Below are 13,439 nucleotides of genomic sequence, written 5' to 3' on the forward strand. Positions count from 1 at the left end.
GGGTGACACTCACAACGAAGACTCAGCAGACGGATGCCTTTCCTACCGGACTGGGCTACAAATATAAAAGGTTTTAAAAGCCCCTGAGCTAACAGACCTTCCCAAGTCCTCCTAGCCCCTGGCGCCCCGACCCTGCGTCATCCACGGCCGTGGTGAACCCCTTGCCCTTCATACCACACCCGAAGTGGCCGGGAGGGCCAGTGGCCGCCAGGACAAGCACCAGCCTGATGCGCTTGGTTTGCTGATGTGCTGGATCAGAGGTCAGCCCTCGTTTTCTACAAAGGGCCTGAGAGCAAATGTCTTAAGCTTTGTGGACCAAGAGGTGACGTCCCAAGTCTCAGGCAATGGTTCTCACCGAAAGGCTGTCTTTCATACATTTTTCATTTTGCACTTAAAAATGTGAAAAGCCATTCTTAGCAGGTGGGCCAGACAGAAATCAGGCCGTGGACTAAATATGGGCCACCAGCCATATTTGCAAATCCCCTCCCAAGAGCGTGGTGAGATTGCACCCCAGGGGTCTCGTAGGCATAGCCCACCCTGCGTTCCGTTGAGCCCAGAGAGCTGCCTTTCACATGAACTTTTCCTGGAACTTTCAGTCTACTGGGTCCTCCTATGAACCTTGGGAGGAAGCACAGGCAAATCCTCGGTCCCACTTTCCAGATGGGAAGACCGAGGCCCAGGTGGCTGAGAGCCGAGCTGGAGGCAGAGAACTCAAGCCTCAGCCTGTCCTTGACACCCCGACACCACACATGCAAGGCCCTGAGCAGGGAGCACCGAAAAGGCTGGGCTGGCACTCCCTGGACAGTCCTTGGGAGTTCCAGGGCTCCCTGCCCAGTGGCAGTAAAGAAAAGAGAGCGGCCCCTGCCACCAGCTCCTCACAAAGGCCTGATTCTCGGGCACCCGGAGGCCCCAGCTGAGTCCACAGCGGGCATGTTTGCTTTGGCATCCCTCGCCTCCGGAAGCCTTGGTGTCCCCAGACGCTGGCATCCAAACACTTGCAAACCCACCAGGGTGAAAAGAGCACGGCGGCACGGTGGCCCCACTCCCCATGTCTCAGGTGGGGCTCAGCGTCCCCACCGCCGGCAGTCGTCCACGAACGTCCTGGATTCTTTGCACCTGGCTCCTGGTTTTCTCCCAACTCTTACAGATCAGCTGCCCACTTCCTGTTCCTGCCCGGCTGGCTGAAAGCATAACCTGCCCTTCTCTCACACGCTTGTTTATGGGCTCCTTAACCATAGCCTTCATCGAAGAGGCTTTTGTATTGCTCCTATGATCCGTGCAGGGCCTCTGGAGAGCGCCCTGAGGGGACAGAGGGCCCTAGTGGCCCCTGTGACCTGCACACCATGGGCCTTGACTAAAGGAAGCTATGCCACCAGCTCAGGTGCCTGATCACCCAGCCGTGGCCACGGAGAGAGACAGACAGCGGGTCCGTGCAGGGACCAGCCCCGTGCGTGGGAAGCAGCTCCAGCCCCCAGGCCTGCACTTGGACTTTCTGTTCTCTCCCTGCTCTTCAGAGTCTGCCGGTGAGAACCCTCGGCCTGCGCTTGGCTCCTGCACACAGGGTGTGGGCAGGCGGCCCAGCCTCGCCAAGCACCAGGCTTTTCCCAGATACCTCCCTGCCGTGTTCTTGGAAATGGGGCTCAGAGTCCCCTAGAATGGTAAACACTGCCTTGAAGAAGAAGGCAGGTAAAACTGAGGCAGCTCCCCCAACAGGATTTTCATAGAGGAACCCCAAAGAGTCTTCCAAAAGAACATCATCCCTTTTACTTAGAAATCGTCAGAATAACTTGGGGGCGGGGGACCAAAATGCAAGTTTCTAGCTCCACCCCAAGAGAAGCTGATTCTGTGGGCCGCTGTCGGGGTCCTGGTTTTGCATTTTTGTGAACGCAATCCATGATTCTGGTGCGGCAACCACACAGAGACCACACAAAGAGCCGTCGGCCTAGACGTGGGGATACCGTCAGGACAGCCTCGATTCTGGGCTCTGGAAGGCAGCATGAAGACCCGGCTCACGGGCCTGTTCTTCCCTCCTGTTTTCTGTTTTTGTCTCCCTGGGCCCCTTGAGCGGTTACCCGGGGCCAACCTCCTCGCCTACCCAAGTCCTGCCCTTTCCGTGTGCCGTGCTCAGGTGTGGCCTCCCTCAGGAGCCCCACGCCCAGAGACTTCAGCCCCCACCCGGGCTCACCTGCACCCCAGCACCCCAACTGGGAGGCCTCAAACTCAGAGCCCAAAGTGCCAGGCAGGCTGCATGAATGCATGAACAAAGAGCCCCAGGAACGTTCTTCATGGCCACAGAGGCATGGGCTCCTTCCCATGTTTCTCGAAACATTCAGCCCTCTCCGAATCTTTTGTTCCTCCACTTTAGTAGGGATCTGGGTTTGGATAAATATTTCTGTACTCTTCTTAAGTGGCTGGTGGCCGAAAAGGGAGGCCACAAGGCGTTCCCAGGGGACAGAGCTTCAGTGCACAGCCCGGCCTGCAAGGGGCGCCACCCTCGGCCACAACTGTTGGCACCTGCCAGCTGGAGGATCTTTCCCAAGCGGCAAATCTATAGAGTTTTTAAAACCCATCATCCGGCTTTTAAACATCGGTCGACATTTTTTAAGTCGCGGTGAAGCCTAGCAAAATGCCCATGCAGCATAGATGGAGCCCACCGGCAACTACTTGGCAGCCCCTGCTCTGGTGTGCAGAGTCTGTTTAAAGGACTGTACACTCACGCAGTCACTCAGCAAACACTGACCCAGCAGCATCGAGACCTGTGTGCTAGACACCGAGCTAGACCCAGGAGACACAAGGATGTGCAATTCACAGCCTGGCCCCGGGCCTGGAGTCCACGGGAGGGCTCTCAGCCCCCAACACGCTCCAGGAGAAGCCAGGCATGAGGTGTGTTTCCACGCATGCCCACGCTGACTCTGTAAGGACATGTATCCGTCATGGTGCCATCTCTTGCCCATTCACAGTCCCACACGCTTTCTTCAGGACGAGGTGACCCGAATGCCCCTGCCACCCATTCCAGCAGGAAAATGAATTGAGAACTGCGGCTCTCATGGGAGAGACCAAACAGCACCATGATACACTTCTCCCCTCAGATTAAGCTATAGCCCCCATGGAACTAAAGACCGGAGGCAAGTGGCAGGGAGGTGCGACAGTCACTTCCTGCACGGCCCATAGGTCATGGGCCTGCAGCGGGTGCTTATGATTGGCTGTGGTTGTTATGATCGATTGTGAGTTTTCATTGAGTCATCACTGGCTGGGGCGGGGAGTGAGGGTCCTCGCACCTCACGCGTTGCCTCTGCCTTGGCCATTATGTCTGAGCCTGCAGTTTCTAGCTTCTGGGCTGCATGGGAAGGGGGGCTGAACCTTTGCAGACCACCAGCATGCACCCCAAAACCAGGGACTGGGAGGCTCCCCATGGCTGCTCATTGCTAGGGCAGGCTACGCCCTGGGAGAAAAGCCCACCTCCCACATTCTTCTCTAAGGACAATTGTACCAGGCCTTGGCCACTCTCTGCCCTTTCTGACAAGCGCTGGTTATCACCCATCTCAGAGCGGGTTCAGAGCATCGGGACAGGGCTCCCAGACCAGCACCTGCTCATGACATGGACCGGCCTGATAGGTTAGGGTGGAGGTGGGTGGGGGACACTGGAGCCCCCTCCAGGACTTGCAGCACTGAGACCCTAACAAGTGGGGTGCCTCCTTCCTGGGCTCTGCTAGCTCCCATCTCCAACGGAAGGCAAAGGGAGGGACAACCGTGTCCCCGGTACTGTGTTCTGACCCTGTCATTCCTCTGTGGTTTGACACAACGCTGCCCCTTGGGGCAACGGAAGCACAGGGATGCATGTATGCCACAATGCCGTTGAATCGTTACACCCAGGGCACGATGCTGACCTCACCAGCCAGGGGTCCTGCCTGCTCTTATCCCCAACACCACCTCTGGCCCAGACCTAAATACAGTTACGCTAGTGCAAGAGCCACGAGAGCTGTACCCCAACCGAATCTCTGTCTCTCTGGAAAAAAGGCTCATCTAAGCCAGTTACTACAAATAAGTTCACGGGGAGATGGTTCAGAACCATCGAGGGACCAGCGGTTGTTAAGTACAACTTTTACTAGCTCCAATTTGCTCACAAACAGCTGATGAGTGGTATGGCCGTGGGTCCTCTTGTTAACCTGGCTCCCCCAGGACCTCCCCAGATGACACACGCAAGCTTGTCTCCAGCTCCATCTGCTGCCTGTTAGCTGGAACTACTGAGACCTAGTCTAAGAGGGCTCTCTTTAAAACTGTGACTTCTTCTCCCTGCAGGAATCTGGTACAATATTCTCAGAGGCGTTGGGAAGCTTGCTGTCATTATCAATGTAAGTGACGTCAGGGACCGCAGCCAAATGGAAGTCCTAGCTCAGCTGCTAGGGACCGGGGACCCCTTTGAGCAGGAGCTGGGCCTAGGTGTCCTGCCTCCAGCCTTGGCCCAGCCCCAGGCTGCTGGGATTGTGTCCTCTTTACAGATGTCCCTTGATCATGTGGGTGGGGAGGGTGAGCTCTGGGTGGGAATAACAAGCTTTTCTGCAAGCTTTCAACAAGTCTCCACGGGGCCCGCCTCGGCACCTGAACTCACTTTCTCCCTCGAGTCCTGAGAATGAACGACAGCCAGAGAGACAGGGAGAGAGACAGGGAGAGAAAGAGAGACTCCTCATAGGCAATCTTTCTGCCCTTTTTTTAAGTTCATTTTTCCCATAATATAAGACGCATGCCTGCTTCTTAAAGAAGGTTCGGGAAATGTGGAAACATGGTGAGAAGGGAGAAAACCAGTCTGCCCAGCCCCACCCCCCACACACACTCCCAGCCCCCTCAGCCTCCTCCCCAGCACATGGGCAGCCCCTCCTGGCCTCTCCTCTCTCCAGGTTAGGAGTGTCACCACAGCCCTTCCGTCACAGCAGACCAGCCCTCAGTCATCCCTGCAGCCTCCCGTCGAGGTTTTCCTGACTCTGCCCTGGGATGCCCCTGGGCCTAGCTCTGTCCAGCTGTCCCTGGCACGTGCTGAGTCCCAGGCACATGACCCAGGCAGTCACAGAGTATCTGCAGTACCACAGCCCTGTGACCCTCCTTGTCCTTCACCCGCTGGCCAAGGCTGAGCCCCCCAGAAGCTGACACCTTGCACGTGGGGAGCAGGGGGCAGCTCCCGGAGCAGATAGTCACAGAGCCTGCAAGGCCAGGAAGGCCTGTCAGGGTCACAGCGAGGCCCTGGGCCTCGGTCCCCATAGGGTGCAGGGAGTGATGCTTAGCCTGGGAGAGGAAACCTCAGAGCCCTCAGACACCACCACCCCTGCTGCTGGCCACCCCTCCCACCAGGTTAAGGCTCTGAAACCCCTGTTAAAGGGAGACTGAGGTCAGAGCGTGCCCACCGGGACAGTGAGAACACCTTGTCCCGACCTGAACCAGCGAGCCCAGGGCCCTGAGGCTGGGGCATGCCTGGTGGGGGGGAGGCCTGGGAACCCCAATGTACAGCCCATCTGGAGCAAGGAGGTGCTGTGAGCAGCTGGGGAGCACACTGGACATCTCGCAAGGACAACGGCAGCTAACATCCGTTGGGCATCTAGAATGTTCCAGACCCTTCTAAGCTCTTTTCATGCCCCAACCCAGTAGTCTTCCCCAGCCCTTGTAGGCAGGGTCTGTTATGACCTCAGCTTACAGGTGAGACCACTAAGGTACAGAGAGGGCAGGCCACTTGTCCAACACCACACAGTCATGTGAGAGTCACCAACCATGCGGCCCTCAGTGACAGCTCTGTAATCAAATGAGCTGGGAGAGAACTTCACAGTTTACAAAGCACTTCCCCTCCCTGCCCTGCCTCCAACAAGCTGGGAAGGCAAGGTCTGTACATAGGGTGGGTACTGTTAGCCCCATTTGACAAGAACAAAACAGAGGTACAGAGAGGTTAAGTGACTTGCCCAAGGCCACACAGCCTGTGAGGGACAGCCAGCATTTGCCCCAGAAGCAAGCTGTTCCTGGCCCCCAGGCCATCTCCTTGATTGCCAGAGGGGCTGACTGGAGGGGCCCCCACCCTACCCCCACCCTTCATTTATTCACCTAACATGCCGAGGCCACGTGGCCATATTCACCTCCAGGGGGCAGTGTCACAAGGCAGGACCCAGTGAGGCCACCTTGGCTCAGGAGGGTCTGTGGATGGGTCACTCCCTGTTGTGGGCCGGCCCCTCCCTTGCCCAGCCTGGGGGTCTGCACTCACCCTGCTGTTCCCTGTCCCAGGCCTTCGTGATCTCCTTCACGTCCGACTTCATCCCACGCCTGGTGTACCTCTACATGTACAGCCAGAACGGGACCATGCACGGCTTCGTCAACCACACCCTCTCCTCCTTCAACGTCAGCGACTTCCAGAATGGCACAGCCCCCAACGACCCCCTGGACCTGGGCTACGAGGTGCAGATCTGCAGGTACTGCTCTCGGCTCCCCTCCTGGAAGAGCCACGTTTGGTGGGTTTCTGGGAAAGCCTGGGTTTCAGCCAGGATTCTTTCAGGGGCAAGTCACAGAACAAGTATTAAAAAAATTTTTTTAATAAAAAAAAAAAAGTGCCTGGAGGGAAGAGAGTAGGGGGAGATTTACTAGTTCCTATAACTAAGAATTCCAGGATAGCTGCAGGCATGGCTGGGTCCAGGAGCTACGGTTTGCCATCAGGCTGCACTCGGACACTGCCTCCCACGTTTGCTTTCCTCTGTATCAGCAGCGCTTTCCAGCAGGCAGAAGTGTCCCCCGGCAGTCCCTGCCTTATGTCCTCTCTGCTCTGCAGCCCCGGTGGGAACACCTTCTCCTTCTCAATAGTCAGCAAAAAGTCCTGAGACTGAATCTCACTGGCCTGTCTTGGGTCACATGCCAGGGGGTGAAGGACTCTCAGTGGCTCGGCCTGGTTCATGTGCCAGGCTGTGAGGTCATGGTCAGAGACTTGGGGGGCATCCTAAGGAAAAAGGGTGCTAAGATTCAAAGAAGGGGTGACAGGCACCAGGCAGACAAAAGCAGGTGTCCTGGAGCGCCGGACCTGTGGGGCCCCCTCAGCCTTTCCATTGCAGCGCTCTGGCTGGCGAGATGCTGGGGGTGCCCAGGGAGCTCCCCAGGAAAGACAGAGGCCAGGATGGGGAATGAGAAGCAGAGCCTGAGCCTTTCCCCTGTGCCAGCGTGGGTTAGGGGCCGGGGACTTGGGAGTGGGTGGCCCAGGGACCTCAGCACAGGGGGGCAATGAAAGCATAAACAGATCAGCCTGAAGGGGTTCAACTCGGGTGGGGGGGGGGGGGGGGCGGGGCACTTGTGGGGGAGGGGCGGCGCGGGCAGCCCTGTCTGTTCTCCTGGAACACAAAGCATAAGGCACGGCGGCGCATGATGAGACCGAAGGAGCCGGCAGGGGCCCGGCATCCCGGGGCCAGGAAAAGGAGCATTGTCCTCTCTGTGACTGACCCCTGGGGCTTTGAAACGGGGCTGAGAGCAGGAAGGCCAAGCTGACGCACAATAGGATCGCATGATGCGTAGCATCTGTGGACAGCCCGAGCTTTCTAGAACCCAGCTGAGACTCAGAACACAAAAGACCTCAGTGACCAGAATACACAGCACAGCACAAAGCTCATGCAGAAGCGCGGCCCCCTCTTCCGCGGGGAGGCGATCTGCCCCAGGCCCGCTCACACTAGCTCTGCACGTAGTTCTGCGGCACTTACTTACACGCTCCCATGGCCTTGCCCAGGTAGGAGGGGGCGGGAAGACTGCTGGGGTCCAGGGTGGGACAGCGACGAGAAGGGGTGTGAGCCTGCAACGGGAAAGAAGGAAAACAGAGTGTCTTGTGTGTTCCATGTCAGGGCGGGGACGGCACCTGCCCCGGGACCCTGTGCAGCAATGAGAAAGAGGAACAAAAGAGAGCAGGTCCCTACAGGGAGGGCGAGTGGCAAGACAGACACACAGCCCAGCACATGGCCGGCCTCAAAAATCCCACCAGCGCACGCGGCGACGGGCACACATGTGGGTGTGTGATTCACAGGAAAGGCCCCGAGTGATCCTCTCTGGCGTCACTTGGTCATCTCGAGGAGGGGCTGCACTGGGGAGCTGGGAGTCAAGGCAAGGGGACAGGAGACGCCTCCCCCGCCGCCAGGAGGCCCCAGGTGTGGCAGAAGCCCCCTCCCTGAGAGTCCCGTCCAGGGCTCTGTCCCAGTTGGACGGCACAGCACCCGCTTGTATCATTTAAACTTTCCACAGCAAGAACACATTCAAGCTTTACCTACTTAATAGAAAAGTGAATTTTCGAAGAAGGAAGATTAACAAAAAAGGAAGACAGAGAAATATATGGTTCAATTGACTAGAAATTCCCTCAAGATGTTCAGCGTTGGTGTTTATAGGGTTGTCAGGAAGGACGCGGGGCGTAGGGTCCCGGCCACTGCTTAAGGAAGCAGCTCTGGCCTCCCGTGCATCAAGGTGTCCCAGCCTCACAGGGAAGAGGCCGAGAGCATGGGGCACAGACCCCGTTTTTAAGAGTCTTGTCACTCTCCCCCCCCATGGAGACAGAGGACTGTGGGTCCTGCCACTCCACTCCCCGGGCTCCAGGGTTTAACCAGCCTCGCACCACCATCCCTTGGCCACAATCTTGTGCTGCAGGTGCTGTGAGCTCCCCACCTCCACCAGCCGCACCTACATCAAAGCAGCTGCCAGGGGAACAGCAACTGGTCTGGCCCAGGCCGCGGGCGTGGCGGAGGCAGCACTGGCAGAGCTGAGAGCAGCGATCGCAGCTGGCTGCCATTTATTCTTGCAGTAACACAGGCACTGTCTCATTTAATCTTCACATCCACCCCCAGAGAGGGCATTGTATCCTCCCTGGGGGTGCTGGCAGGCTGAGTACCAGAGCTATGCAAGGAAAAAAACAAAAAAATCGTCTCTGATAGTGGTCAGTACAGGTGGTGGGAGGTGACGTCTGGACACAGTTGGAAGTGGGCTTTGAGGGATGCATAGGAGTTTGCCAGGTGACTCAAACACATTTCCCAGCTTCCCAGTGCCTCTGGCCTTGAGCACAGAAGAAGACGACAGAGGAACAGGCATGTGCTGCTTCTCACACGGGAAGAACCAGGGCTGCTTGTTCCCATCAGAAGGCAGGTTGTGCAACCGTTGCATGGCACAGCAGCTGGCACCGGAGTGTGTTCCCAGCCCGATCCTATCTCGAGGGTTGGCAGCTTAGCACTGAGCGGGCCCTCAGAGACTCCCAGCCAGCTCCCTCTAGAAATAAAGCTCCATGGGTGAGGGGCCCTATCTGTTGCATTTTCCATTGAATCACCACCTCCGGAATGGGGTCTGGCACGTAGTAGCTGCTCAATAGATGCTTACGACATGAGTAAATGAGGGAATGCCCAGTGGAGGCCCAAAGAGGCCAAGTGATTGCCCAGGGACACACAGCAAGGGGGTAGTCCATGTAGGCCAGGCACCAGAGTGAGGGTCCAGGCTGGGGCTGTGCCTGCAGAGCCAGGTGCCTATTCTGGCTACCACCTCTGGAACCTCAGCTTTCAGTGACCAGCAGGGGGCACACCTGCAGCTGAGCACCTGGAAACCCTGCCCCTGGCATGGGCTTTTTCTGACCAGCTTTGAGAAGCTTTTCCAATACAGGGTGGGGTGCCAACTGCACTACAGCCAAGCCTCAGCCATGTGTGGCATCCCCTGGATTCCGGGAGCAGTGGGTGCAGGGGGCCTTAGGTGGAAACAGAACCTCCCTCTGTACCCCCAGACTCTGGGCATCTCTGGGTCTCTGTGTAAAGGAGGAAGGGGCTGGAGAGGGCTGGGGGAGGACCGAACACAGGCAGGTGCCTGTCACTCCTGCTGGCCTGGTAGGAGCTCAGAGAGAGCCGTAGTGGAGGGACCAGAAGTAAGGGGGCATCTTCTTCATAGAGGACCACTCATATTCCAGGGAAGAGCCAAGGACCGTGGCAGGGCCTCAGGGGAGAGGGGGGCATGCGTGAGTTTGTCTCTCCAAGCAGGAAATTAGTAGGCAGTGTCCAACACCAATAACTCAGGAGCTAGGGGTAGATGCATATTATTTAGAGATAAACGGCAGCTGGAGAGAGGAAAGGAGGCCCAGAGCAGGGTGGGGAGGGCGCCCCCCATATCAGCTGTACATTGAACCTCATACGTGGGCTACTTTGATAAAATGGTTAGGTTTTTTTCTCAGTGGTTTCCCCCAAAGAGGAGATAGACTGGACAGGTGGTTTTCAAACTGTGATTCGTGGAACCCAGCCTGGAGTTTTGTGGGGGGTGGGGGTTGGGCTGAGGTCAAGGTTGAGGTTTCAGGCTTAGGGAGGCCGGCTCTCTTTGGGACCTATTGGGGTTTCAGGTGAGATTTCTATTTTGAAAAGGGGCTCGGCTGCTTTTTAAAATTTGGAACCTCCTGAATCAGATGGTCCCAGCACACAATTCTGCGAGCCCACGGCTAGGTCTACAGGGCCACTTCGGAGTCTGTGTCTTACATGAATCTTTTTGGGCCCTGCCTGGTGCGTCGTGGAGAGAGACCCCTGGGCAGTGTGGGAGGGTGGGGCTGTGGGTGTCCTGCCCAGCGGAGGGCTGCCTGCCTGGGGGGGGCCACAGAACCAGGCTCAGGCTCCCCAGTGCTTCCTCTCAAGCTCCCTGGCACTGGCCAGAACCCCAAGTTCCACTTGAAGACCTGCCCTTGATTCCCGGCCATCTGTTGCAGGTACAAAGATTACCGGGAGCCCCCGTGGTCGGAACACAAGTACGACATCTCCAAGGACTTCTGGGCTGTCCTGGCAGCCCGGCTGGCCTTTGTCATCGTCTTCCAGGTGCGGTGGGTTTGAGAATCAGGGCACTTAGGAAACGCTCTGTGCCCGCGGTCAGAAAGGCAGGCGCTACTTGCTCTGTGACACAGGAGGAGGGGGTCCTGATCCCCAGGTCCCTTCCACAAGGCCCATGCGGCAAAAGGGCCCAAGAGAACCTCATGAAAAAAGGGAAGGCTGAGGGAGGGGCTGCATGAGCGTGGGGGGAAGGATTTGGACTCGTGGGGAAGGGCAGGTTTAATTCAATATGAGTGATCATTACTGAAGGACACGTGAAGCATGGGGACACCCCACCTCTGTCCCACTCTCGGTCTCTCACTGTCTCTATATCAGACAGGGCCACTACAGACAGCAGGGCAGTGGCTCTCAGATGGCTCCAGCCCCTGGCCAGCAGCTGGGGGACCCAGCACCCCCTGGCTCAGTCTCTGGGGGGAGGACTGGGCTCACTCTGTGAGGTCAAAGGGACTCCCAGTGGAGCAGGACCCCAGACCTGGGAGCTGGCTGGTGTGCATGGCAGCTGAGGACCCTGAGAGGAGGCCCTGAGCCATGTGGCACTGCCAAGGCTCTGGTCACGTGTGCCCTCTAGCATCGAGTGAGTCTGTGCCAGGATGGCCAAGGGCCAAGAGTTCTGAGCCTGGAATACCCAGAATTGGGTTTGAGTCCCATCCCTGTCCTTCCCATCCGTGTGGTCTCAGCACACCCTTCCGCTTCTCTGAACTCAGCTGCCTCCTGCCTCAGCTGTTCACAGCCATCAGTACAAGAGGTGTCTGGGGCCAAGTTCCCCACAAGCAGAGCCTGAGACGAGGGTTCCATGCAAGTGAGTTACTGAGGGAAGGAAGCTGGAGTAGGGGCAGGGACTCGGTGAGGAGGGGACTCGGCTGGAGACAGCTTCAACCTGGTCCCGAGGAGAGTTCTGGAGCATGAACCATGCAGCAGACCTGGGCCCACCTGAAGGCAAGATGGCCCCTTTTGTCTGCCCAGATGGGTGGGTCACTGGCTGCAGGCTGTCCAGACTAGGAAGAGGGAGGCGGGAGGGGGTGTAATTTCCACTGCCCTGAGTGTTCACAGCCCACCCCAGCCACAGCTGGGGACTTAAGCACCAGCCTGGAGAGGGGGCCGACCTGGGGGGCACCAGCATCATCGATGACAGCAAGCAACTAAGCCAGCCGCAGGTGCTAACAAACGCTCACTGGACAGTAGTTTAACAACACGATTTTGGGTTTTCTTTTTTTTTTTTATAAAGATGACCAGTAAGGGGATCTTCACCCTTGACTTGGTGTTGTCAGCACCACACTCACCCAGTGAGCTAACTGGCCATCCCTATACAGGGATCCGAACCCATGGCCTTGGTGTTATCAGCACCACATTCTCCCAAGTGAGCCATGGGCAAGCCCCTAATTTTGGTTTTTCTGTAAAGACTGACTTATCTCAAATTCTGTACACTGGAAATTTCTCCATTGAGGTGACAGTTGTTCTGGATGGTTCTGGGGGCTTTGCACACTGCAGAAGGGCCTCCTGGGTTGGCAGAGACCCTTGGAGTTCAATCCATTTTGGTGCTATTTCTATTTTAATTATTTTCCTTAAAGCCTCAGTGCTTGTTGTTATGTATATTTGGTGACACATCCCGTCACCAGGAGGTTTAAGATCATTTCTCAAGCCTCCTGGTCAAGAAATTCAAAATTATTCAGAGAATTTTCCTAATTATTGAGTTCAGATTTGTTCAATAAAGTCAGCAAACATTTCCCAAGGGCCTGCTGGGTGGTTCCATGCCTCCTTTATACCTTCTGGGAAACTGAGTCCCAAGGAGGTCAAAGGGCATGGCTGAGGCCACAGGGTCAAGGAGTGGCTCCATGGGGGAGGGGGAGGAAATGGGTAACAAGGAGAGAGGTTTGGCATGGTCTTTTCCGCCCCCACGGGCCTATTTCTGTTCCTTCCAGAACCTGGTCATGTTTATGAGTGACTTCGTGGACTGGGTCATACCAGACATCCCCAAGGACATCAGCCAGCAGATCCACAAGGAGAAGGTGCTCATGGTGGAGCTGTTCATGCGGGAGGAGCAGGGCAAGCAGCAGCTGCTGGACACGTGGATGGAGAAGGGGCACAAGAAGGAGGAGCCGTGCAGCAACCACAAGCCCAGAGCCATCCCAGACAGCCCCGGCGGCGGCCCGGCTCCCAGCCCCGGGTACCACGGGGGCGTCCTGTAGCTGCCACGGCGGGGCTGAGCAGGCGGCTTCTTGTCCCCACCGGCGCCCAGTGGCTGCTGTGTTTTCTGCAAACATGGAGGACCATTTTCTGATGGGACATTTTTCTTTCTTCTTTTTGTTTTGTTTTGTTTTGTTCTGCCTTGTTTTTGCACAAAAGCATTATGCAGGGAATTCTTTTAATCCTTAGTGCTCAAGGTGAATCAAAATGATGGCTGGTGACAGGCAATAATGTGTGGCAAAGGCAGGTGTTTGCAGAAATGACTCTTGGAAATCTTGAGTCTCCTTCGCAGTGGAAAGTGAGCAGGGACCCCTAGAAATCTTCCTTTTTAATCTCCTGATGCCTTAATGTAGATGCAAAATGGTATTCCACAGCATCGAGCCAAAGCTGGTGCGATGGGTCAGGGAGAGCAGAGGAACCGAGAGG

General features: G+C 56.7%; 1 protein-coding gene across 6 annotated transcripts in view; it reads left to right on the forward strand.

Annotated features, from left to right (window-relative positions):
• Positions 1–13,177, forward strand: part of ANO1 (anoctamin 1) — a 90,659-nt gene extending 77,482 nt beyond the window's left edge. For all 6 annotated transcript variants that reach the window (XM_063093351.1, XM_063093348.1, XM_063093347.1 and 3 more), the window contains 4 exons: positions 4,300–4,352; positions 6,259–6,443; positions 10,712–10,817; positions 12,749–13,177. In XM_063093351.1, the coding sequence (XP_062949421.1) occupies positions 4,300–4,352; positions 6,259–6,443; positions 10,712–10,817; positions 12,749–13,015 (611 nt within the window). In that variant the 3' untranslated portion in view covers positions 13,016–13,177. The remainder of the gene's footprint in view (positions 1–4,299; positions 4,353–6,258; positions 6,444–10,711; positions 10,818–12,748) is intronic.
• The last annotated feature ends 262 nt before the right edge of the window (positions 13,178–13,439 follow it).

Source organism: Cynocephalus volans, chromosome 4 (assembly GCF_027409185.1).
Source record: "Cynocephalus volans isolate mCynVol1 chromosome 4, mCynVol1.pri, whole genome shotgun sequence".
In the NCBI taxonomy this organism is placed as follows: Eukaryota; Metazoa; Chordata; class Mammalia; order Dermoptera; family Cynocephalidae; genus Cynocephalus; species Cynocephalus volans.